The 27,651-nt window shown below is 46.3% G+C and overlaps 1 protein-coding gene across 1 annotated transcript in view; it reads right to left on the bottom strand.

Moving 5' to 3' along the window:
• The window catches only part of VPS41 (VPS41, HOPS complex subunit), a 172,974-nt gene that overhangs the window by 99,990 nt on the left and 45,333 nt on the right, over window positions 1-27,651 (bottom strand). The window contains exons 4-5 of the mRNA XM_003134906.6: window positions 23,922-24,029; window positions 16,510-16,587 (exon numbers count right to left, since the gene is read on the bottom strand). Of these exons, the coding sequence (XP_003134954.3) occupies window positions 16,510-16,587; window positions 23,922-24,029 (186 nt within the window). The remainder of the gene's footprint in view (window positions 1-16,509; window positions 16,588-23,921; window positions 24,030-27,651) is intronic.

Genomic DNA, 27,651 nt, shown 5'->3' with positions numbered 1-27,651 from the left:
AAACCAGAGACCAGAAAATACTGTGTAACTGCGATAATTATGTCCCCTTTGAGAAAAGTAACATTTTGTTTTGTTTTTAAGGAGGGTGATAGTTATCTGCTTATTTATTTATTTATTTATTTATTTTGGTCTTTTTGTCTTTGTTGTTGCTATTTCTTGGGCTGCTCCCGCCGCATATGGAGGTTCCCAGGCTAGGGGTCTAATCGGAGCTGTAGCCACCGGCCTACGCCAGAGCCACAGCAACGCGGGATCCGAGCTGCACCTGCAACCTACACCACAGCTCACGGCAACGCCGGATCGTTAACCCACTGAGCAAGGGCAGGGACCGAACCCGCAACCTCATGGTTCCTAGTCGGATTCGTTAACCACTGCGCCACAACAGGAACTCCCTATCTGCTTATTTATTAAACTATTAGTAAACTCTAGTGTGTCTACAATTGTAATCAGCTGTGTGGTTTGTATTTATTTGTTAAATTAATTGGTGCTCTTTGAAACTTAAAATACGATCATTTTGAAGTAATTCATATTCTCTCTTTTGGGGTTCAAATACATACATACACAAACATATTTTTGTTTGTTTGCTGTTTTGTTTTGGTTTTGTTTTTTTGCTTTTTAGCGCCACACCTGCGGCATGTGGAAGTTCCCAGACTAGGGGTCAAACTGGAGCTGCGGCTGCCAGCCTATACCACAGCCACAGCCAGGCCAGATCCGAGCTGCGTCTGCGACCTACACCACAGCTCATGGCAACACCGGATCCTTGACCCACTGAGGGAGGCCAGGGATTGAACCCTCCTCATGGATACTAGCTGGGTTTGTTTCCACTGTGCCACGATGGGGACTCCCTCAAAATACATACATTTTATCATTTAAAATTCAGAATTTTAATTATTTATTTTAAAATCATTTGGTTGCGTTCTTTAATTTCCGTACATCCGTGGTTTTTCCTCCTGGACCTGGCACAGACTGATGGAAACACAGCTTATCGACATCTCAGTGCGACTGCAGTTCTGTCCACGCCTCCTTGATTTTCAAGTACATTTTGGTCTGTGTGTTAGACGACCTATAATTACAAAGCTGGTAATCGTTCTATTTTCCTTCTACCTTGTACATGTCATCAACACAATACGTCTTCTGCTGCTTAATGCTTTTTTGCCTTAAACGATTGTTTCCTCACATTTTTACTGCCAACGCGCTTCACTCTTGTTTGGCTTTTCACAGCACATTTTTGCTCACATCTTTATTTATCACTTCCATCATCTTAGGGGATATGTGACCTTTAAAGCTTTAAAGCTTTTATTCTTTTAGTTAACAGAATACCTCGCCCATTCAGTGTTGTCTTAGCTGCTTATATTGTTTTTTACTTTAAAAAATTATGTTTCTCCATTTCATTATTATACTTTTGCTATTATGACTCAAATCCTTTTTTCTTGGTCTATTGAAAAAGAACTTAGACACTGTTAATTCCACTTTTATCTTATTTGTGATTATCTTTACATTGCTATAAATTCCTGAATTTTGTCCCCCCCACTCCCCAAATCAACGCAACTGCATTAACTGACTCATTTAGAAGACCAGGTATTTAGTGCATTTATTTATGACCTCCTTCATTCTCTATTTTAAAACAAGAGCACACATATTTTCTATTTCATAGGTCACTTCAAAAAGAATTGGAAAGAGAAGCTTGTTAATACACCAGCAAGGACTGCAATCTTCAACGCTAAGTTCTAAGAATGAAGCCAGAGGAGGAATCTGCTTTGCTCTCAGGGTGTCCACAATTTTAAGACTGATTCGCAACAGGTCCTTATAGATTCGGGATGTTTACCCCTTATCATGAATACTGCAAACCACGCTGCAGCTTATTGTACATTTCAAAATATTCTTTAGTTTGAAGAAATTTGGATTTCCTTTTTTTTTTAACTCAAGCAAATCAAAATAAGTAGACAGTCAACTCACAAAAGAAACAGACAAATTATAGATAAATAAGAACACGAATCAACCTCAGTAGTAATCAAAACATGAAAAGTAAAGCTGTGAAATGTTTTAACTACGGCATCGGCAAAGATTTTTCCAATACCTAGTTTTAGCGAGGAAGCACAAAAACAAGACACTCCCGTTACCCTACTCCTTGTAATTCGAATTTGGAGAAACTGTCCGAAGGATGGTTCGGCAACGTGTGTCAACTCCTTAAAACACACACTGCCTACCACAGCCAAGAAAGGACGAAGATTATTTCGCAGCAAGGTGCTTGTCCACAGTGTCTTCTTTTGTAAGACACTGATACATGGAAGTGACCGAAATTTCTATACGCCCGGAACCTACACGATAATTTTTATAAATTAAGACAAAAAAGAAATCTTACGTAGAAAAGAATCTGGCCTCAGCCAAAGAGAGCTCTGGCCCTTGCCCTTGGCTTCTGGGATCTGTGTCACACCTGCGTACCTGATGGGAGTGTCCTGCCGTGGGGCTGCCCGTGCCAGAAAGACCACCCTGTGATTTAGGGGGGTGCTTTGGATCAATCTGAAAGCAGAGATCAGCCAGGTGGACAACCCATCCACCAAGCATGCCTCCGTAATAAAGACCCAGTGACACCCCTGAACACGGGCTGAGCTGAGCTGGCTGGCATGCATCTACGCGGACGCGGGGGGACGGTACTCGGCATGTCCTGAGGCCAAGGACACGCCACCCCGGGAACCATCCCAGGCGCTACCCCTGCTCTGGCTCCATTCTTGACCCGTATCCTGTCCCTGCAGCGAAGCACAACTGTGAGTGTTACAGCTTCCAGGGAGCTCTGGGAGGTCTTTAGCCGATCAAAGGGGAGGGTGGCTTGGGGAGCCCTCAGAACTTGGAGCAGCTGCCCCAAGTCCTCAGCAGACTCGCAGCCCGGAAGACTGCGCCCTCCAGCCTCAGGATTTGGCTACTCGGGCTACGTACAATCCCACGTTTCTCCATCCTCCTCTACGGACGAGCATTTGCATGTATGTGGCAAGAGGTCGATGCTCCCTAATATCGGCCCTGCCTACATCGGGGTGCTGACGTACTGCTACTGTGTAGGTGGCCCCTTTCTTGGTTTTGCTGATTTTCTAACGAAATATTTATTTTGTTTGTTAGCAAAAGATAATTTTAAAAATGATTACGTAGTAAAATTGTGACTCTATAAACAAAAGAAACCACAATTAAGCTTAATGGTTAACTCCATCATCCCGAGTGCCTGCAAGCACCTATGTCTAATCCTGAGTGACACTCAGTGCCATCCCCATGCACTTCAGTTCTGTAACAGTTCCAATGACATCTAATAAAGAATAAATAATAGGATTTCAATAGTACAGCTGCTAATGGTACATACTCACTTCCTCTCAGAAACAAATGCCTTACATCTAGCTGCCATTTCTATGCACCAGAAATAAGCAACAACTGTAAGAAAACAGGAAGGAAGGGAGGGAGGTGCAGGAGGGAAACGGAAGTGCAGGATCTCGTCTTTCCTCAGCACCGGCTTTTCCAACTCGCTTGCCTTACACACAAACTCTCCGCAGAGCGGGGCTCCTGGAACAGCTGAGACGAGGTAAGGGACGCGAGGGGAAAAAGACCAGAGAAAATCGGCCTCAGCTGCATCTTCCATTAGCTACAATTTTATTCCTAATGGAGACATGTTTGGAATTCTGGACAATATAAGTGAGTTTGTTCAAAAATCAATAATGTCAAGCTGACACTATAGAACGCACAAAAATGTTTCCTTAATGGAACGAAAAAAAAGAAGCCCGAGCGAGCAGGAGGGGGCCGAGACCAGCGCCTACCTTCTAAATCCGAGCCCACGATAGGTGGTCGCAAGGTCTTAAAGAAAAGGCAAAGTCACCCACACGCACGCCTCGTGTGACAATCAATTACCTAATGCGCGACACCGGAAATAAATACACTCAGTGCGGATTATGGCAGCTCTTCAATTAGGAACAAATTCACGGTCGTTGCGAAAGCTGCTTTTAATGGTGTTCTTTGTGGCAACTTCTTTTCCCCGGACACTCCTCATCATCCCACCTTAAGCTATCGGTCCCCCAACGTGAACCAAAGAAATCAATCTGCTAATGTATCATGTGCAAAGCTCCTCTGACTAACAAATGGATCATTGATTCCTTCACAAATGCTGCAGCCCCACGCACCCAGGGCGGAATGAATAAGAAACCGAAGATGCAATTTCGGCTGCGTCCTCCCAGGGATCCACTGGTTGTGACCCGCGGCCGCGGGGCGGCCTCTGCAGCTTCAGGCGCCTCAGTCCCGCCGGCCAGCGAGCGGCACGTCCACCAGCGGCGGGAAAGGCAAACCCTCCCCTTCCAGACCCGGGGAAAGCGCGGGTTCCTGCTCCTTGTCCCTCTTCCCTGACGACGCCCCTGAGGTCGCCAAGACTGCCACCTGGATTGAAGAAGTCCCTGGGAAATATGCCTAATTGTGGGTTTTCTACGCATCTACAAAACAAAATCAATCAACACGTTTAAGTTCTGTGGACGTTTCCTGGGCCAGAAGGGCCTAACCGGTCACGGTAAACTCTGCCATCTTCTCACCTGCTCTGAGATTTCGTCTCTGGGTTCTCAGGAAATCTTTCTCCCAGGCCAGACGGAGAACAAATCTATCAACGGGCCATCTTCCAGGTGGAAGACTTTTGTGGCGCTTTCTGGCAAGTCTCAGAAGGCGGGTCAGTAAAATCAGAAGGGATGGTGTGGAGAGTCCAGCCTGTCCCTCGACAAGCTGTCCCTGTCCCAGGGGGCCCCGGATCCCCGTCACTCCTGACATCGTGGCCAGCGGCCCGGCCCATTCTCCCTGCCAAGCACTCTCCCCAGGCCACCGAGCACTTCCTGGGGCTTCAGCCCCAGGAACGCCCGAGGCCCTACTCTGCTCTGTGACCAAGGACCCTGCTGCCCAGCGGTGCCTCCAGCTCGCTCTTCCCTCAGCAGGGCTGAGCACGTCCTCCTCTAAGAAGGCAATACACCGACTTACAGTCCTGAAACACACCATTCTTACCTAACGCGTCAGTTCAAATAAGCCAAAGCTAAGAAAACGTGAACCCGCGGTATATTCTTTGGGGGAACAGGATAATGTTTTCCTTTAAGAAAATGGGGGGGGGGGTTAAACCATCAAAAAACTTTAAATCTCAAGTGAACACCCAAGACAAACATTAGGGAAAGAGGCCGAGAAACACCCACAAGAAAAGATGGAGGATACACTCCTGCACCCCGACTTCCAGACAGGACTGAACTCTGGATAGTTAACAAATGTTAAACTGATTACGGTGACGAGTTTAAAAATCTTTAACAGAAGACAGAAACCACAATGACTAAACATACACTAAAAACTGGCTCGGGATTTTTAGAAACAGAAGAATGCAAAAATGAGCACTCAATTTCAAATGACAGAGAAAAATGAGGAGGCTGGAAACTTCAGTTACCACCAGAAATTTAAAATATCAAATTAGTTCCCAGGAAGCCAGAAGATGACCGCTGTTTAAACGGCATTTCCCATTTAAATGCTCTTTCCCGCTTTCACACCAGGGGCAGACAAGGACCAGGCAGGACCGACTCTCGGGTCCTGGTCACCCGTCTGACACTTCACATGTGCCCGGGAGCTTCTCCGGTGACCTTGCTCTCCGGTCACCACGGTGCTGGCAGCAACTTCTCCTCCTGTCCCCTCCGCTTCCACTCAGAACCAAGCGAGGAAATGGAGAGGCGGAAGCATGCAGACCATCAGGTAAGTACTCCGAGAACTGAAGTTACGAAAACCACTTCGCAAGAGCCCAGAACTTGTCCACAAAAATAAAGAGAAGCACTGCTTTTGCCAAACATCATCATGTTGTTTAAATCTGATCATCCACCAACAAAGCAGCTTGGGTCACTGGCCCCATTCATGCGTCTTTTCCATTTCTCACAGTCACGGGTGTGAGACACACCCTACGCCGTGTCACCTGTTTGGCCAGGTGATGAGAAAAGGAAGGCTCTCACAAGGAACCGGTCACACGAGGGACATAAAGGAAACGGCGGTCTATTCCTCTCAATTCCTTAAAGAAGGGCAAAGGCTCAAAAGAAGGCCAATGGAAAGAGTGGAGGCCCAAGACGCCCATGCTCTTCTGGGACCCAAGGTCTTCAACACCCAGTATCAGGATGAAAAAGCTAGAGAGAAGCGGAGGCTTCCTTAAGGCAATCATTTCCCCGTGGTATTAACTGTACCTTAGAAAGTTCAAACGAACATTCAGGAGCTGTGTCTTCTTATGAGGTTTTAAAGGTGACTCCACCTCTCTAAGATGTAATAACTACGTTAATATGACCCTCTTGGAGGGATAATCCAGCTTTGACCAGAAGCTGCTGTTTCCGCAGATGCGGGAAAACGTTTATCAAGAGCAGTTCATTCCAACTTGAGAAAGAACTGGGATTTTTTAAAAGTTGCACAGTTTTCCACTCTGAACAAACCGAAGTGGCAGCGGTGAGATGTGGCATAGCTGCAAACATGTTACATGTAAACTCGGCCATGATAATGTGGCTGGAATGTGCCTCATTCCAGAAACAACTACTGATCATCTCTTATAAATTTATCCCTTCAAAAGTACAGCCTTTTCCACAGAAATAGAAAAAAAAATTCTAAAATTCCAATGGAATCACAAAAGACCCCGAATAGCCAAGCAATCTTGAGAAAGAAAGACCTGGAGGCATCACACTTCTGACTTCAAGCTATGTTACAAACCTACAGTAATCAGAAGAGTATGGCTACTGGCATGAAAACAGACACATAGATGCATGGAACAGAATCAATAAACCCACACATATAAGCTCACCTAGTGTTTGATAAGGAAGCCAAACATACTCAGTGGGGAGAAGACGGTCTCCTCAATAAATGTGGGAAAACCAGACAGTCACATGTACAAGAATGAAACTGGACCCTATCTTACACCACAGACAAAAATTAACTCAAAATGGATAAACCTGAAACTCTCAAACTCTTGTAAGAAAACAAAGGGGAAAGCTCCCTAACTTGAGTCTTGGCAATGACATTTTGAACGACGTATCAAAAGCACAAGTAATAAAACGAAAAATCAACAAGTAGGACTATGTCAAGCTAAACATCTTCCATGCAGCAAAAGAGACAACCGGCAACATGAGAAGACAATACAAAGAATGAAAGAAAATAACCGATAAGGGGTTAATGCCCCCAATATATAAGGAACTCAGACACTTCAAGAGCAAAAAACAACTTGATTAAAAAATGGGCAGAGGACTTGACTCTACATTTCTCCAAAGACGACATACGAAAGACCAGCAGCACATGACGAGGTGCTCAGCTTCACCAGGCATCAGGGAAACAAATCACAACCACAGTGAGCTATCACCGCGCACCTGCTGAAATGACTTACCTCAAAGACGAGAAAGAAGCGTTGGCCAGGCTGTGGAGAAAAAGAACCCTGTGCCCTGCTGGTGGGCATGTGGACTGGTGCCACCACCAGGGAGAAGACACGGGGAGTCCTCAAAAGAGGAAAAACGGACCGCCTCCATGGTCCAGCACTTCCACTCCGGGATAAGTATCCAGAGGAAGCGAAATCAGGATCTCAAATAGGCACCTGCACGTCCGCAGTCATTTCCGCATCATTCACAACAGCCGGGACCTGCGGGTGACCCAAGCGTCCACTGACGAATGAAAAAAGAAAACGTAACCGTGTGCTTATACAGAACAGTATTCACCCGTGAAAAGGAAGGAAACCCTGCCTTTTTCAACAACACGGATGGGCCTTCTGGACATTATACTAAGTCAAATCAGTCCGAAAGACAAAGACAAATACTGTGTAATCTCACTTTAAGTGGACTCTAAAAACAAGGACTCTTGGAAACGAGACAGAATGGGGGTGGCAGGGGCTCGTGGGGAGAGGTGCATCAGAGAGCCGCAACTTTCAGCTCTGAGGCAGCGCCAGGGTCAGAGGTACGGCACGGTGACTGGAGTTGGCAACACTGCACCGTACACGCGGAGGTTACTATGAGCGCAGGGCTTTAATGTTCTCCTCATGACAGCATCAACGACAAAACGGTAATTACATGAGCGGAGACTGTGTTAACCAGTCTTACGGTGGTAAACATTTCACAGCACGTGTGTGTGTTCAAAGCATCGCACATCATGCATTACGTCCATGAGCTAGAAAAATAAAGTCACATCGGAAAATGCTGCTGATATGTGGGATCTTAAAAAATGATACGAATAAACATACTGAAAAAACAGAACAGGCCCACAGACACAGAAAACAAACTCTGGTTACCAACGTGGGGGGGGGAATAAATTAGGAGTTTGGGATGAACAGGCAGGTACACACGGCTGTGTGTGAAACAGGTGAAGGAGAACCCACTACCTACAGCACAGGGAACACATTCAACATCTTGTGATACCCACAAGGGAAAAGAATCTGAAAAGAACGTGTGTGTGTATTTACAGTCAATACGTACACACCTCGGTCACTTCGCTGTACACCTGAAACAAACACAATCCTCTAAGTCCACTACACTTCAATAGAAAATACAACCTGCTTATGTAAAGCTGATACCTAATTGAAAATTATCTGAATAACTTTTATGTTAAATACTGAGCACAGCATACCAATACTGTTATTTTAATAACACGAAACAATTACATGTCTGTTATTTCAGGTGAGGCCTGCTGTACGCCTAACACGAGAATTCAAAAACACTCCCCCAATATCACAATTTATTGAACTACAGATGGTTCGTCTCACAGCGATTGCGAACTAGCTCTAGCGCCTCTGGTGGCTTTGCGGTTCATCACATCTTTCCCTTGACGCTGCAAAACGCACGTGAATGATACGAAATGATTACTTTAGGGGATGGAGTCCACTGTCTACACTTATCACCACGCAGGCTTCCTGTTCTGTCCATTTCACAAGAAAAACACGGTTAAAGAGGAAAAAAAATTTTTTACTAAGTATCTCTAATCCTCCACCAAAATTTAGCTTCCATTCTAATGATCAAATAAACAAAGCACCTTATTAGACAACGAATTCCTTGATCTAAACTCTAACCAAAATCTTGAAAACAGTCCAAGCAAAATAAAAACCATCTGGGGAAAAGAATGGAAATAAGTTCTGAGGCGGAGTCACCTTGTTTGGAAAAAAAGAATTTTCTCAATCCATAGTCATCGCTGTTTTTAAGTTAACACTTGAGTTTTAAGTTTTCTGCCTTTATAAGACTGCTTGTGAATCAAACAGCCCTTGCCATTCTCAAAGTCATTCGGAAGTACTTTTTTGTTTAACTGTTGAAAGTATCCTGCAATGAGGGAAAACCGGAACACATAAGAACCTGAGACCTGCCAGTCAGTCTTAGACAGACAGCACAGACACCGGCACATTTGGGCCAACAAGGCACCACTTGGATACAACATCAAAAGATACATGCCATGCGTCCCACACCTGGAACTGCACACTGTGGATGGGAGTTGCTTCAGGTTGAAAGACAAGTACCATGCAGCCAACAGCAGAGCAGGGTTCTCTGTTCAAGAGTATACGGCTTGGGTCCTGAGCTCCGCTCCACGGGTTCTTCAATGAACAGCCTTCCCACACTAATCTGGCTACATTCTGAAGGAAGCCCAAAGCACTGGGCTCTTCAGGGTACTGACGACCGCCGGGTACCCGGCTTCACCCGCAGAGAGATGGTCACGCCCATATCGTCCCCCATAACGCACACAGGATCATCCCGTGGAGGAAAGAAAGGTGCAAAACCCTGGTTGTCTGGAAAGCAGTCCAGGTATGTGGACATTTCCAGACCCGCAACCACCCATCCAGCCAGGTGCTATCAACTTCTCACTATTCACCAGCTTTCCGCTGAGCACTAAGGATGTAGACAGAAGCGCGACACAGAAACCGCCCTTAGGAAGCGTATATTCTGGGGAGAATGGCACAGATGCAAATCGTCTCAACAGAAGTACTGTATGTTCTGGAAGTGGAAGTGACAGGCAGAAGGTGGCTGAACCGCGTGAAGGATGAGAGGGTTTGTGTCTATTAAAGATGCCACCGAAGACGCTTAAAGGAGCACTCAATTTTCAGGGCTCTACTGGCCAAGAGAGAGAGAGAGAGAGAGAGAGAGAGAGAGAGAGAGAGAAGATAAGCATTTCTTTTGCTGGAACATAAAAAATAAAGATGGGCGACCCTCTAAACAACATTTATACATCAATACAAGAGAAAAGAGGAGCTGATTTATATTAGAGATGAATTCCTCGAAGCCACAGAGAGCAGAAAAGGTCTAGGGATGGAATCCAAAAGACGACTGAGCCCCAAATCTCAGAGAGAGAAATGAAACCGTGGCCGCTCCTGGCAGGATCCAGCGCCCAAACCATCTTGGTAAAACTTAAGTGAGGGCAAAAACGCATAGCTTGTGAGGAAGGCAGAATGAACCAGAAGAGGAGGCAGAAGAGTGAGTGGGCAGGGAATACAAAACCAAAGCAGTTCAAGCCCAGGGTCCCTCAAATTTCCTGACTCGGCACCTTTTTACGGTCGGAGTTTATCTTAAAAACCTGCTGAGAATCACTGAATAAAGGGCTTACTTTCCAAAGGTAGGAGTTAAGGTTCTGCTATCCATGTAAACATGCTGAATTATGAATCCCATGGGGAGCCGAGGGTTGAATAATACACGGAAGAGCAGAGCTCTGACTCCCAGAGGCCCCCTGAGAGGCTACGTAATGACAGCCAAGAGCCCATTTCACAGGGGTTTTTCCAGACGCTATTATCAGTCAATGTGCCTACTGGGCACCAAAAAGAGGAAGAGGGGACAGTTACAGCAGGAGACACGACCCCTGCCCTCCAAAGCCTTGGATACCAACTAGGAACATGAGGCCTGAACTGGTGAGGACCTAGCACCGCAAGTGAGACGGCAATAATCCAGGAGCTCGGAGAAAGGAGACGACACCGCAGGACGAGCATGTCACAGGAAGAACGGGGCTTGAATGGAAGAAGGGCATTCTCGAAACCCCGCGATCAACAGGCTGGAACAAGCATGTCCACGTCCATACTCAGAAGATGGGGCGTGGGTCAGAATGAGTGGGCAAGGGAGAAACCGAACCCAAGACTGGGATCCTGGGATGCTCGGCCAAGAGTAGGACCGGACCTGGGAAGGCGGGAGGAGCTGTCCAGGGTTCTGAGAGACACGGCGACAGGAGGCAGGGTAGGGAAGATGAGCAGAAACAGAGAGGCCTGTTAGGAGGCTGTGGAACACTGTGGCATGAGCTAGCTTTCAGAGAAGTCTGGGTTTTTCATACTACACCACTGTACGGAAGGACCAAAGATCAGCAGTGAGGAACTGAGCGTGTTCGTTTAACCCCAAATCAAAGGGGGAGGGAGTGGGGTGGACTGGGAATTTGGAGTTAACAGATGCAAACTGTTGCCTTGGGAGTGGATAAGCCATGAGATCCTGCTGCTATCATAGCACTGGCACTATGTCTGGTCACTTGTGATGGAGCAGGATCATGTGAGAAAAAGGCATGTATACATGTTTGTGTGACTGGGTCCCCTTGCTGTATAGTAGAAAATTGACAGAACACTGTAAACCAGCTATAGTGGAAAAAATAAAAATCATGAAAATAAAAAAAAAAAACAAGAAAAGAAATATCAATTGACTTTGCTATCATAAATGCAAGAATTCTAAATGCTTCTTCAAGAGAGACTGTTTTTAAGCTTTGTGCTTGTCTCAATATAAAATGCCCTGCTCTGTTTAATTTTGTTTTCCTGCCCTTCTTACAGGTATTTGTCGTAGGTCTCCTGCCACGGCTCCCCGGTGGCCCGACTTCGTCGTTTTCTCTTTCTAGCAGAGAAGGAACACACACAACGGTAAAGAGTGGACGTCTGCTTGGGAAGGAGAGCTCCTGGCTTCCCTCCAGCACACTCCTAAAAGAAGAAAGATGCGAGGCACACGACTAATGCTCCGAAATAACTCGCCCACTGCTTAAAGGAAGAACTCCTAACGAGTAAGCCACGCGGTGACAGGCTTTAGGCAAGGGGAGGCTGTGAAAGAGAACGCCACTACAATGACTAAGGACACCGCACGGGCATTTAAGCGGAATCTGAGATCCTCTAAGGCTTTTGAAGTCGTAGGTCACATACCGTGTAAGCAGTTAAGACAACGTTATTCAGGAGAATACAGCCTCATCTATATTCAAGAAGGCAATTTTCTTAGCAACTTGAGCCCCTTTACATGAGAAGCTAGGCCTATTTTATTTTCATTCTGTGATTCAAGTAAAATTGAACTTTATCAATTAAATCTGAACATAAAGTTATACCTAGGAAAAAACTTTAAAAAACACACGTGGAGTTCCCATCGTGGTGCAGTGGTTAACGAATCCAACTAGGAACCATGAGGTTGTGGGTTTGATCCCTGGCCTTGCTCAGTGGGTTGAGGATCTGGTGTGTTGCCGTGAGCTGTGGTGTAGGTTGCAGACTCAGCTCGGATCCTGCTCTGATTGGACCCTTAGTCTGGGAACCTCCATATGCCGTGGGAGCGGCCCAAGAAACGGCAAAAAGACCAAAAAAAAAAAAAACCAAAAAAACCCCACAAACAAACAAACAAAAAAAACCAAGTGTAGCTAAAGCATTTTAATTAACGTGTATTCTGAATACCCCTCTCGCGTACCGAAATCAGACTGTCAACATGCAAAAGGGATATCACTCTGGTGGTTTTCACTTCTGAGCAACAGAAGAGCAGTCGCAGACGGCTGAGTGGCACCAAATCCTTTTTATTAACTCTTATAATGCAATTGTAGCAGAACATACAGCTGTCCAAATAATCTTAGTGGCATGATTCATTCATATAAAGATCTCGGAACAAGATACCAACCTAGAAAGGAGCTGGCATTTAGAAGTGAGGAGAGGAAAAGGCTGCTTCAACAGACACAGGATAAATTGAGCATTGCTCCAGGTCAAAGACACGGACACGTGTATAGGTATTTCCGTTCGTGTGTGTCCGCCGTTGAGGTATAACCTGTGCAGAATAAAATGCACGCATCTCAAGTGTGCGGTCCAGGATTTTTACCAGTGTGTGTACCTGGGAGGCTGTCAGGACAGTGACGATCGTCAGTATTTCAGAACATCCTTCCTTTCAGAACATCCTACCTGGCCTCCATCACCGTGGTCGGATTTTGCCTTCTCCCAGCCATCACTAAAAGGAATCATGCGACGCGTGCACATTCGCGTCTGGCTTCTCTGGCTGAACATCAACAGTCATCCGTATTTGCTGCATGAATCGACAGTTAAAAAGAACAAGCTACTCACTAAGACTACACCACATTTGTCCATCCCTCTACTACTGATGAACATCTGGGTTGTTTCGAGCTTGCGGCCATTACAAATTAAGCCACTGTTAATACTCCTCTCCCCGCACATGTGTTCTGTGGACACAGGCACTGCGTTCCGTTTCCTTGACTATATACCGACGAGCAGAACTGGTGGGTCATTAGGAAGCATACGCTTAGCTTTCGTAGACTCTGCTTAACAGTATTTCTCTTGAAATAGTAATGGAAAAATAATATTCTTCAACGTGCAGAATGACTGGTTTAGTTATTTCTTCGTCTATATCATATAAAGTTATACAGCGTCTAGTGCAGTATTCCATCCCAACACACAGAGCAGAATCATCTGAGAAACCTTTTAGAAATAAAGACTCCTCTATGTCCCCACCCTCTGCCAAATAAGACCCTATGATAGGTGGGAATTTTCAGCTACTGCTTCATGACTTTACTGTTGCAAAATCGGAAACCGTAAGTGCAATGAATGAGCTGAAGAGACACTTTCAGGGAAAATTGTTTAAATGCTATGCAAAAGAAGTATTACTTCCATTTTTTTTCCATCTTCAAGAGTTTTATTGAAGTGGGTTTGACCTGCACCGTTGTGAGCATCTCTGCTGTACAACCAAGTCATGCAGTTAGACCCGCACCCGCACCCTTCTCCTCCGATTCTCCGCCCACGCAGGCTGTCACGGAATACGGGTCAGCGTTCTCTGCGCTCTACCGCGGGTCCCGGCTGGCCAGTCACTCCGCACACCTCAGTGTGCACATGCCAACCCCAACCTCCTATCAAGTTTTAATTTGTTCAAGTTATTTTGACCCAGAAGTAAAAACTAAAGTCAGACGTGTTTCCTGATTTTTGTTAATATGTGTTTCGCTCTCCCTGAACGTCTAATGACAAAACCTGTTCTTGACTGAATATGGCCATTGCTTCACCCAAAGAAAATCTGCAAATTCACAGTGTTTTTAGAATTGAAAACATTATTTTTTTTAAAGAAGAATGATACATCGCCCCCACTCAAAGCAACCACATAATCAGAAACAGGAAAATAAAATAATAAAGGCAAAAAACTCATCTGAGCTGAGAAGCTGAAGATTAAGGCTCCTTGCAAAAGATAATGACATTCTGAAATCTGTCACCTCAAAGTCAGATACCTACAATGTAAGGGTCGTGAAGGCACAGGGCCTCGTAATAAGGCTTCTCCAGAGCACACCATTGAATTTCTGTGTGAGATAAACAAACAGCACCAAACCAACTTCCTCCCCTGCCAAAAAACAAGTGCAAGGCTAAAACGAACTTAATATTCAAGCATGTCGTACAGGCAGGACTGAAAGAAAAAAAGAACCGGAAATTACATGGAAAAGGATACAGCACACACCTGACTTGAAACGGACGTCAGAGAAGAGACAACTGAAGGCATTTACCGAGTCACACGGCCATCAGCCTACCTGGATGACTGACTGGGTGAGCAAAGACGCGAGTAAACGCCTACCGTGCTTCTCTCGGTTTCTCTTCCGGCCCTGGAACCAGCAGTGTCTGCCCTGTGAACCTTAGCCATCAGGCAATTTCTATACAATATTAAAAAGACTTACTTAGAAGCAGAATGTAATAGAATCATTGAACTGGAGCCAGACATTTCAGAGACCATCCAAGCAAGCCCCTTTTTTCAAACGTGAGGAGATATGGGCACCACCACAAAAAAAAAAAAAGAGCTCTGCCCATGGAGTTCCCGCTGCAGGGAAATGGGATCAGCAGCCTCTGGAGAGCACTGGGATACAGGTTCGGGCCCCAGCCCTGCGCAGTGGGTTTAGGATCTGGCGCTGTGACCGCTGAGGTTTAGGTCACAACTGCAGCTCGGATCTGATCCCCGGCCTGGGAACTCCATGCGTCGAGGGGCAGCCAAAAAAGGAAAAGAAAAGGAAAGCTCTGCTCAGCGCCGGCTCACGTTTTAATGGATGGCAATGGGAAGAACAAACATTTACTAAATCATCAAAATAGGTGCCCTGTGTCCAGGAGGGGGAAGCGGGAGGGCCAAAAGCATATTCCTTTTTGTCTGAAAGGGCCTCGAAGCCGAACGAGAACCCGCCCTTTGCCTGATGGATCCGTGTGAGGAGAGCACATAATTCCCTTCCCGGATTAGTCCACAGATCCCAAGGATTCTGGCCTCATTCTGTGGTTCTGTTTCTTTTAAGCCAAACAAAGCAACCTGGTACCTTTCACACACAACGTGTCAGCTTTAGAGACCGCGGTCTCCTTTGTAAACGACACCAATTCCTCATGATGGATCTTTCAACACGTCCTGAGGCTTTCTTCAAAACAGGACCATCTGTTCCCCCGAAGGATCACTTTTTTCCTCCCCAAAGGTTCACATTTACACACCACGGATACCTGACACTTTCAAGGCACATCCTGAACACCAAAAGCAAGCTTCCAATTCACCATTTTCTTCATTCTCGGTGATCCCAAACCACGATGAAGGAAATAAAAAGCCTGGCTCTTCTCTTTCAATCAATATCACCCCCTAAGAGTCCGCGCCTCAAAACATTCACATAAAATATGAGCTTTATATGTTTAGAAGAGATAAACGGAACAAGAAGGGTTTTTGATCGATTTCCATTACATCTGGCCTCTGGAGACGACGACGGGGGTCACACTTTAAGGGGCCACACCCCCGTCGAGGATGCCTGTCAGCGGCATTAGTCACCAACGGAGGCGGAATGTTTTAACAACAATGCGCCTAGACGGTGCCCTCTGTGACCACACACGCGCACAGAGAACTATCTTAAGTGCTCCATGTAAAGCCAAGCGGGTGACTAGAATAACTAAAGAATTGTAATCAAACAGATGTATAAAAATAACATTTTTAAAGTTCATATGAGATACCCAGTGACACCATAATGTATATTAATATAAAAAATATACAAAAATAGAATCTTAAAAGAAGTTCATATATAAAGATAGCCAGGGAAACTACATTATATACAATATATAAATTACATGTATTTACATGTAAACATACACACACACACCTCTTTCTTTACGAGTTCACCTTTAAAATTTTTAGCATAGGCTCATAAAGTTCAGAGTTATAAAACCTACAAATCAGCACTCTGATTTAATTGATAATGATAAAACAAACTGCTAAAACAAATAGTCTAAAGTACAAATTCTTGCAGGAAATTTAGCTCGCAGAGTATTCAGTACTGAATACTTACTACATCGAACTTCTGAGTGATGTTCCCCTGCACGTCCAGCAGATACACTTTGCCGTAATGCGTGCCCAGGGCCAAGAACTGCAAGAAGATCAGAGGGGGCCGTTAACACACAAGTAGTAATGAAACCAGGTGCAAGGTCAAGGCTCCTAAGGCGCCTGGATCTGCGTCACTTACTCAGACAGGCAGTCCTTCCAGAAGCCTTGTTTCCAGCTTTGAGGAAATAACAGCACAGGCCTCCATCACGGTGACGGCGCGAGCCCGCGGCCCGGTGACTCCCGGGGGACCCTCGTCTACTCACAGCTGGAGGTGGGGATGTGGTCTACACACCTCGCCTGACAGACTGAGGCCACGAATTAAGATGCAGCTAGGAAAGCACGGCCGCCTACGGCCGAACTCCGCGTCCAAGAAGGGGATGGTTAGGAAACGCCGTCTAGTGTGCGGCAAATGTGCAAATCTGTGCACTCTTTTAGGTTCAACACACACAGCTACACACACACAGCACGAGTATTCTTTCTTAGAAAGGAAAATCCATGCCACGTTGAGAGATGAAAAAATACAGACGTACTTAGACTGCTGTGATCATGGGACACGTCTGTAAGTAAATGTATGACGTTAAGTGTCAGTGTTTATTTCTAAATGCAAAAAAAAAAAAATCCCTTTCTGGCACCTAAATAACTGTTGAGCTGCATATTCATTTTAGGACAAAGACTAGTTAGTCAGTCCTACTGTTTCTTTAATTCTCTGAACGAACCCTAAACAAATGAGGAGAAACGTTCTACCTGATAGGACACGAGAGTTCTCTTCCTTCTCCTTTCTCCAAGCATTACTCAAATAGTTCCAAATTCTCTATTTTGTTACATGTGAGCATGCTGCATCGCAACCTATAACGAAATGCTCAAATTTACAGGCACTGCTAAGCGTTTCAGTCAAGCAGCACAATCTTTAAAAAATAACCTTACAGAAACTCAAGATTTGAAAGGATTTATCGAAATGGAATTGCTGAAAATGAAATTTCAGATCAGGCACTTAAAATATGACGCTCCATTAAAGGGGAGTCGCAAAGAGGAAACGCAGGGACTCATCAGAAATTCAGCCCCTGCAATGCCTTTCACTCCTGCAAGGTTGCCTTTTTTCAGGAAGAAAAAAGTCCCCCGGGTAAAAAAATCAATACTGGTTAATAAAACATCAGGTGTGCAGACATAACTAGGTGTGACGATCCCGCCGCACGGCCTGCCTGGATGCACCAGGTGCCAGGCCGATTACTCATCCAGGGCAGACAGCGAGCCTGGTGCAAACAGGATGCCGGGGTCCTGGAAGGCGAAGGGGAAGGGGCAACTCTGGGGGGAAATTAGTCTGAATATTTAAACCAAACAGGGATGTTGCCTCCAAAGCAAAAGAACACTCTAAGCAGAAGGGGAGGACCCAGATGGTTGTGAATTTTGTCTCCACAGTGAGACTCCGACAATATCCAAGTAGAAAGACACTGCCGAATACCAGCTGCAAACAAACAATGCTCCGCTTGATCCTGAGGCCGTCCACGCTGCAAGAGTAGGTCTTAAAAGCTCACTGCGCCCGAGTACGCGGCTGTATTGACTTTCCTCATAAATACTGCATTTCGCTGGTTAGAAGACAAAGGGGTTTGGGTCCTGAAAAGGCGTTAATGCTGGATCACCTCTGTGAAGGCCACTCTTGAACTTCCGATCACATTCACTCCATCAAAGTTTTAAGGTTCTACTCGGAGTACTTTACCCCAATTCACTTCCTTCCCCTCAAAACTACGTTTCATCCACTTAATATTGAACACAGGAAGAAAACATAAACTAATTATTTCGATTTTACACTTTCAACCTAGAACTACAATTACTTTAGAATATCTTTGGAAAACAAACGCAATGGTTTTTATGACAATCTACCTTTTGCTTTGGAAAACAGTTCATCATTTAATTATTGCTGCTCCCTTTCAGACATAAATAACTTTATGTGCTCTTAAAACATCAAATTGGATAAGGCAACTGCACAGCTCTTAAAAATTTTTACTTAACTACCCAAACTATTAATGGGTCACGCTTTCACTTGCTAGTGCTTTCGACTACTTAAAAGACAAGAACAAGGGCAAAACTGGCCACAAATCACACACACAAATACACAATCTTTAACTATGACTCTCCTTCCAGAAATTAACAACTGTGCTTCTGTCGCTACTGAGCTTTTTTTCTTTTTTTCCCGTTTAATCTGAGAGCGCTTCAAGCCCAGCGTGGGCAGAGAATAAGAACAATTTAATTAGCCCTTTCCTGTTTAAATACAGAAACTAGACTCGTCCTATAAACTAGCATTTGGGCATCCAATCCTTCCCAACCACCCACTAGCATAACTGGACTTCTTGTAAGTAAACAAGCAGCTCAGTGGAAACGAATCCGACTAGGAACCATGAGGTTGCGGGTTTGATCCCTGGCCTCGCTCAGTGGGTTAGTGGGTTAAGGATCCGGCGCTGCTGTGAGCTGGGGTGTAGGTCGCAGACGTGGCTCGGATCTGGTGTTGCTGTGGCTCTGGCGTAGGCCGGTGGCTACAGCTCCGATTAGACCCCCGCCAGGGAGCCTCCATGTGCAGTGGGTGTGGCCCTGACAAAGGACAAAAGACAAACAAACAAACACACCAAGTAGAAGTGATTCGCAGACTTGAGGATATGAAAGAAACGAGACGTAGCATGTTCCAGACGTGGTCAGCTGTGTAATAACAGCATCCGCATCTCACCTGGCACTTAATAGCACTCAAAGCATTAGCGCAGGGCCTTTAATTCCATGTGAGGAAGTCGGTTCTGGGAGTTGATGTGGCTGCCCTGGAGAGCTCCAATGAGTGGCAGAGCAAGGCCAGAATTAAGAGCTAAAATACTCTCCACAGGATCAGAAGAAGCCTGGTAAACTGAAACAAGGGTTTCGGATCAGGTGCATATTCTAAGCAGCCTGGCAGCTGCTCGGGCTGGGAGGGTTGGTGGGGAAACGAGGGTGGTGTCTAAGGGGTATGGGGCTTCTTTGGGGGATGATGACGAAAATGTTCTAAAATTGACTCTGGCGACGGCTGCACAGCTCTGTGAATATACTAAACCACTGAACTGTACACATTAAATGGGTCAATTATTTGGTATGTGAATTACAGCTCAAAAAGTATCTTTCGGGAGTTCTCATCGTGGCTCAGTGGTAATGAACCTGACTAGTATCCATGAGGACTCGGGTTCCAGGCCTGGCCTCGCTCAGCGGGTAAAGGATCCAGTGCTGCGTGAGCTGTGGTATAGGGGGCAGACATGGCTTGGATCCCAAGTTGCTGTGGCTGTGGTGCAGGCCAGCAGCTGCAGCTCTGATTCGACCCCTAGCCTGGGAACCTCCACATGCTGGGGGTGAAGCCCAAAAAAGACAAAAAAATTTTTTAAAAATTAACAAAAACTTTAATGTGGTGTAGTCATTAAAAATAAAAAACAATTTGTAAATAAAAAATAAATCCCTTACTACCCCCGCCCCCAAAACGAATGCATGTTCTAAAACAGTCTGCTTACAGGCCCGCCATTGGGCTCAAGCTGGGTCAAGCGTGGTGTCAATAACGTCTGCTCTCTGGGGAGGCAGACGCTGTTCTCCGCGTCGGCCATTCAGTGGCTTATTCAACAGACACCCAAAAAACACCTAAAATATGCTTAGACAATACGCAAGTATGTCTTAAAAGGGCGATGGTACAAGGGCAGAGACAGACACAAAAAGCTGGCCAATTAAAATTAAATTCTCTTTAATGAAAATTAAAGAGTACGCTTGAGGCGTTCCCGCTGTGGCACGACGGCGTTGGCAGTGTCTTGGGGGGCCGGGATGCAGGTGCGAGATCTCCATCCCAGCACAGTGGGTCAGGGAGCCAGCACTGCCGCAGCTGTGGCTCAGGTCTCAGCCACGGCTCGGATCTGATCCCGGGCCATGGAATCCCTATGTTGCAGGGTGGTCAAAAAAAGAAAGGGGGGGGGTGCTTATATGTAAGAAAAGTTGTTTTCTGAATAACACAGGTTTGAACTGGGAGGGCCCACTTATACACAGGTTTTTTTAACAGTAAACAGCTGGCCTTCGAACAGTGTTGGGGGTTAGGGGACACCAATCCTCCCTGCAGTTGAAAGTGTGCGGGCAACTCAAGAGCCGGCCCTCTGCGCCTCGACGGTTCCTCTCGATCAGCGGTGCCACGAGCACGGCTTCCACGACCAACCAGGGACCGTGCAGCAGTATTTTTTATTTTTATTTTTTATTTTTTTTAATTTATTTTTTCTTTTTTTTTTTTTTTGTCTTTTTTTGCTATTTCTTTGGGCCGCTCCCACGGCATATGGAGGTTCCCGGGCTAGGGGTAGAATCGGAGCTGTAGCCACTGGCCTGTGCCAGAGACACAGCAACGCGGGATCCGAGCCGCGTCTGCAACCTACACCACAGCTCACGGCAACGCCGGATCGTTAACCCACTGAGCAAGGGCAGGGACCGAACCCGCAACCTCATGGTTCCTAGTCGGATTCATTAACCACTGCGCCATGACGGGAACTCCTGTGCAGCAGTATTTCCTACCGAAAAACACCCATGGACAAGTGACACCTGCAGTTCCAACCTGTGTTGTTCAAGGGTCACTGTCCTTCTAAGGGCCTGAGGAGCCCAGAGGATCCAGCTGTGCTGAACTCTGAAGGAGGAGGAGACAGCAGACACCGAGGCGGAGGATGGGCTTGAGGTAGAGCCCATGTCAGGCAGAGAGGACACAACTTGCACAAGGGGTACAGTCACAGGAAGAGCAGGACAACGTCAAGAAATTACAAGTAGTTCGGGTGGTGGAAGCAGCGGGGGGGAGGAGACCGGCCGCGAGATCGGAAAGGCCGGTTAAGAGGACGCCAGTGAAGAGTTCTGGGAAAAGGGTAATCACACGCTCGGATCTGAACTTCTGGAAGATTATTTCAATCAAAAGAGGTGCTATAAGGACGGGAATGAAACTGAATCTAAACAGACTGGCTGACAGTGTGTTCCAGGGAGAACGCTTCATTCATCCCAGGGATCCTTGCTTAGGATGGGAGTGGATTCAAACAGGGGACACGGACAGGCAGCACCTACAGGCAGAAGAGATGCTGTGAGTAACACGAGCCGGGGGTGCTGCCAGAGCACCATACTTGTGGCAGAAAGGGGTCAGACACTGGGCCAATTACACAGGGAGGCAAGATCTCAGAGGGCCACAGACACCACATGAGTAGGTGATGAAAATCTGACAAGGTGTTTGGATTTGTTTTAATTGTATGGCCACAGCCGTGGCAAATGGAAGTTCCTGAGCCACGGACTCCAAGCTGCAGCTGTGACCTACGCCACAGCTGCGGCAACACCTGATCCTTTAATCCACTGGGCTGGGCTGGGCTGGGGATCCGACAGTACCTCTCCAGGGACCCAGGCCACTACAATCAGATTCTTAACCCACTGCACCGTGGTAGCAACTCCAGAAGAGGGTTTTAAAATCTGTATTTTCAACATATCATTCTGAAACTGACAGCACTAAGGGCCTGAACCGAGCCAAAACACAGGCTGGCACTAGAACCCACGTGCCAGGACTCAAACCCAACCTAAAGCCAGATTAGGACTTAAACCCACCGTTTCAAATTCGAATTACTCACCCTGTGTCTGGACTCACCAAGGCTCAGGTTGCGAGAGACAAAGTGGTAGGCAAGAAACAGATTGATCAGGATAGGACGCTTATAAGAGGTGCGAGCAGGCGGGCAAGGAAGCTCTCTGCCTGAGGATCCGGGGGCTGGTTTTATCCTCCAAGGGGCTTGGGGACTGGAAGGGCTCCCCTCTTCCTTTCCAGGAGTAGCAGCTCCTCCTTGGTACCCGGTAAGGTGTGTATTCACATCAGCTGCAGGGCGGTCCTCACACTCCTGCCCTTTGGCTGAATCTGAATCCAGGCCTCATCCCACCACCCCCAACAACCTGAGGCCATTCTCGCACCTCCAGCAGTTAAGCATCTGGCTTGTTCTGAAGGTTTTCCTGAACTTACTGGGGTCTCCCAACACCTCCCAGGTTTCTCTCTTTATCTATGATCCCCTATAGGGACTTCCACGACCAGCTGTGCCCACTCTAGCCCTATCAATTCCGCCGGCCAGGTGGCAGTCAATTTAAAGTAGGACGCTCAGGAGTTCCCGTTGGGGTGCAGCAGAAACGAATCCGACTCGTTTCCATAAGGATGCGGGTGCTACCCCTGGCGTCGCTCTGCGGGTCGGGGATCTGGTGTCGCTATGAGCTGTTCTATAGGAACTGGCACTGCTGTGGCTGTAGTGCTGGCCAGCATCTATAGCTCCAATTTGACCCCTAGCCTGGGAACCTCCATATGCCATAGACGCAGACCTAAAAAAAGTGGGGGTGGGGTGGGGGGAGACATGGCCCAGGGACGGACCCTCCAGGGTGTGGCCTTGATGGTGGAGAAATGAAAAAGAGCAAAGGCCAAGCTGCTGAGATTCAATCAGGCTGAGGAACTGCAAGGCCAGGCTTCAGTGAGGGCAGAGAGGCGGGGAGGTGGCGCTGCAGCCACAGGGCAGGTGCCTCCAAGGAAGGGGTTTCTGGAGAAACCAGCCAGAGAGCACACAGTCCACCGGCACGCTGAGTGAGGGCTGGAATCTGTTTATAACGGAATGAAACCTGCAGTAAAGGGGAATGGGGTGGAAGGCAGGAGGAGAATGAGGTGACACTGCCGGTCACGGGGACACAGCCAGGAGCTGGGTCACAGCTGGGGCTCTGCTTTGTGGAGGCACCAAAGGCCCACCGTCCGGGCTCAGAGGGAAGAGAGGGCAATGGCTGAAGCCGCCTGGCCTCCAACACTCCAACCACGACTGTGGATGGTTTTGGTCCAAGAACGAGCTAAGGGTCCCGTAGAGTCCTTAGCCTGGACTCAGAAAGGTGGGGGGGTTTTGTCAGAGCAAAGACCCAGATATGGAATTCATTCATTCATCCGTCTAACAAATAAGTTATAACTGGGGGCCTCTCTGAAGGCCCCCAAGGTTAATCTCTTCTACCCTCATAAAAGCAATAGCTCCACAACGATTCTAATCCTAACACTTTGCTACTCTCTGACTTAAGATTCGAGGAATTTAGAGTTTCTAAGAACTACTTGCTACAAACCTTTCACACCCAACATCGTCTAAATTCTACTCAATACACCCTTGCAGTGGGGGGTGTGTGTGGGTGGGTGTGTGTGTGTGTGTGTGTGTGTACACAAAGACACATCTCTGGTGGTTGTTTTGATTTTTTGTTGGTGAGAAAGAACAAAGTGGCAGGGAGACACACTTACCACCCCCCAAAAGCACCCAGACGCCACAGCATAAAGAAACTTGTAGGAGGAACGACTTGCAGCCGCAGCCTCTTCAAGGGCCACCTCACCTTGTCATGGACTGTCATGCAGCTGGCCGCATCCTTCTGAAGGATTTCCGTTACCCCATTGGAGAGCCTTTCATACTTCAGTTTGGGCTCCTCCTCACTTTCTTCTTCCTGCAGGAAGGCAGAGACCGTGAGAGCCCTCGCGACGTATCCCAAATAGTCAAAGACTCAAAACACAGGCCTCGGGGGACCCAGAGACGACTCCCTCGGTGATGGCCAACCCTCCAACCGCCGTGAAGGCAAGGCCCTCACAGGGCACGTCTGCAGCCGGCCTGGCAACGTCTACGGCCGACCAAACTCAAAAGCTGGAAACAGGACGATGTATACTCGCTGCTGGCAGTGGGCACCGGGGCCTATTAGTGTAAATACAAAACTGTCTGTCCCACTACGCGGACAAAAGCCCATAAAAGGTGTGTGGGTGACACACTAGTCAGTGTGACCACGTGGACGTAAAAAGAGCGGCGAGACAGGAGCACAATAAACCTCTGAAATCATGAACTTTGCATTTCAAGGTTCTAAGTATTTGTGACAGACAGATCGGCGAATATCCCGATTTAATTAGAAAAATATAACTATGAAAATTAAGTCAAAGTGAAAGAAAATTAGAAAAATTTAAAAAAATTTCACGGCCACACTTGCTGCATATGGAAGCTTCTGGGCCAGGGATTGAATCCAAGCCACAGCTGCGACCTGTGCTGAAGCTGCGGCAACGGCAGATCCTTTCAATCCGCTGCGTTGGGCCGGGGAGCAAACCTGCGCCTCTGCAGCGACCTGAGCCACTGCAGTCAGATCCTTAACCCACTGCGCCACTGCAGGAATTCCTAAAATTGTTATATATAAAGCAAAGTATATACTTACCCTTCAGACAAAAGTATTTTAATATTTGTTTTAAATAACTGAGGAGTTCCTGTCATGGCTCAGTGGTTAACAAACCCGACTAGGATTCACGAGGACGTAGGTTCGATCCCCGGCCTTGCTCAGTGGGTTAAGGATCCAGCATTGCTGTGAGCTGTGGTGCAGGTTGCAGATGGCTACAGCTCTGATTCAACCCTTAGCCTGGGAACTTCCATGTGCCGCAGGTGAGCCCTAGAAAGACAAAAGACTAAGTAAGTAAGTAACTGATAAAGCAGTCATAATTTATTTAGTTTATGTCAGAATATACACTGTTTGCTCTCACCTGAATAAAACTACTTATGCATTAAAATTTTCTTAATCATTCGTGTGGATTATTATCAACTTTATATGTTCAACTTCACCGTTCACACATCATAAGGCAGCCTTAATCCTCAGAGTTATAAAAAGTTAGGAATCTATACTGACTCTAATGGCCATGAATGAATCAATCGAGGATAATTATAAAAACTACTACAGTGATTGAGAAAAATATTTTATTTTACTGCATCAATATGCAATGAGAAACAAAAAAATATGCATATACTGACAATTGTGATGGGCTAAAGCTGGCCGAAAAAGGTCAAAGAAATAACCCACTCATTGAAATTTCCTTCAAAAATAATTGCATACTCCTCACCTTCAACTAACATTTGGGTAGCCTGAGGCACATCAATACTCCCATTCAGAAAAACCAGGAAGGCTTAATGAAATACAGTGCAACATCAGTTCTAAGGCACTCAATAAAGGGCTGGCAAGGCAACTTGAACTAGAAGAGTAGGGATTCCAAGATGGGGGAGAAACCACACAGGCTGGCTGGCATCCTACAGCCATTCTTACTGAATCAACAAGAGGCTGAGAACTCAATCTCTGCTTGGAAAAATGGCCACTCCTGGGAGCACAGAAAAGAGCAAGCCTTTTGGTATTCGTAGGGAGTGGGGACTCAACGGGCTAAGACCCAGTGGAGGCGAGAGGCAAAGAAGTGAGTTTGCTGCCTACTACTTTTCACCAGAAGACAACTCTCGATTTTCAAAGCTACATGAGATACAAGACAAAAAGAAACTGAACAGAAAGCCTCAAAAAAGCAAAGTCACTGCCTTGATGTGCCGGGAAGCCTAGAGATCAGAAGCCATCAGGAAGAGAGGCCCTGGGAGAAACACCATAGGCTCTCATTTGGGACCACTGGTCTCCAGGCGACATGAACAATAGCTTACCAAAACCTCCAACTAGCTCTGACTCCGTTCAATCCCCGACTAGGATAAGGTATGTAGCCCCCAACCTGTCCAGTATTTGTCCAGTAAAGCAAAGGGTGACTCCTTGGAGAAAGAATACTATGAGGCTTCTGTAATTCTTTACTTACAGTACCGAGAATTCAATAGGAAAACTACCAGGTACATCACAAGACAGGACTAAAAATTAAGGAGAAAAAAAAGATTATAAAAACAGACCCATGGGTGACCTAGAAAATGGAGTTAACAGAAAAGGACTTTAATTTAGCTGTAACTAGTATGAAGAAAGGAAGAAAAAAAAAAAAAAAAGGAGAGAAAAGGAAGGAAGGGAAAAAGAAAGACAGGGAGGAAGGGAGTAATAAAATAGATAAAAAGAGATTTTCAATGGAGAATTATAATCTGTAAAAAAGAATCAAATGAAAATGTTAGAACTGAAAAATGTGACTGAAATTAAGAACTCAAAAGATGGTGCAAGAGAGGATTAGCAAAGCAGAAGACAGGATTAGTGAAATGAAAAACGGGTCAAAAGATATCCAAAGGGAAGCCCAGAGAAGAAAGATGGATGGAAAATACAGAAAAAAAAAAAAAAAATAGATGTGGAACACGGTGGCGAGGGCTGAGGAGCCTCTCAAGGCAGCCACCCAGGGCTCAGGCCCCGTCTCGGCGTCTCGTCGGGCAGGAGGAACATTCGCAGAGCTAACAGCTGAGGATTTTCCAGAACTGTTAAGAGACCACCCCATAAACTCAAGAAGCTCTGCAAACCCAAGCGAGATAAATATGAAGAAAAATGACACCCGGGCACATCACAATACAAAGAAAGTTACGTAAAAGAAAACGGACTTGTGAGAACTATGTCTAGATACTCATGTTGCAACAGAACAAAGGGTGGGGGAAAAATGTAACTGTAATGTATACATGTAAGGATAACCTGACCCCCTTGCTGTACAGTGGGAAAATAATAATAATAAAAAAAAAAAAAAGAAAACGGAGGGTAGCAAGCAAGGGCCTGAGGAGGACTACAACACGGTTAAGACACACAGACGGAGAACTCAGACGCTCACGGGGCTTTACCTCTGGGGTAAAGAACTGCATCTTCACGGGCAAAGACACTAATTTCTGGATATCAAACATCATGCAACGGACTTAACATTATTTTATCCTGACTTAAAAAAATTATAGAGGGTTAAGTATAATTACCCCATTTTACAGATTTTCAGTAAAACCTGATGATCAGAAATTGTAGGTAATCTCCTCAAGACACACAGTGGGTAGAAGATAAAGCCAAAACTCGAGTTCAGCCATGAATGCTCTACCACCAATGCCTTATACAGTGTATTACTCCACACTCCTATGAAAATTACAATGCGGGGGGAGTTCCCGTTGTGGCGCAGTGGTTAACGAACCCGACTAGGAACCATGAGGTTGCGGGTTCGATCCCTGCCCTTGCTCAGTGGGTTAAGGATCCGGCATTGCCGTGAGCTGTGGTGTAGGTTGCAGACGCGGCTCGGATCCAGCGTTGCTGTGGCTCTGGCGTAGGCTGGTGGCTACAGCTCCGATTCAACCCCTAGCCTGGGAACCTCCATATGCCGCGGGAGTGGCCCAAGAAAATGGCA

Source organism: Sus scrofa, chromosome 18 (genome assembly GCF_000003025.6).
Source record: "Sus scrofa isolate TJ Tabasco breed Duroc chromosome 18, Sscrofa11.1, whole genome shotgun sequence".
In the NCBI taxonomy this organism is placed as follows: Eukaryota; Metazoa; Chordata; class Mammalia; order Artiodactyla; family Suidae; genus Sus; species Sus scrofa.
Note: the sequence above shows the minus strand (reverse complement) of the source record. Positions and strands in the feature narration are given on the sequence as shown.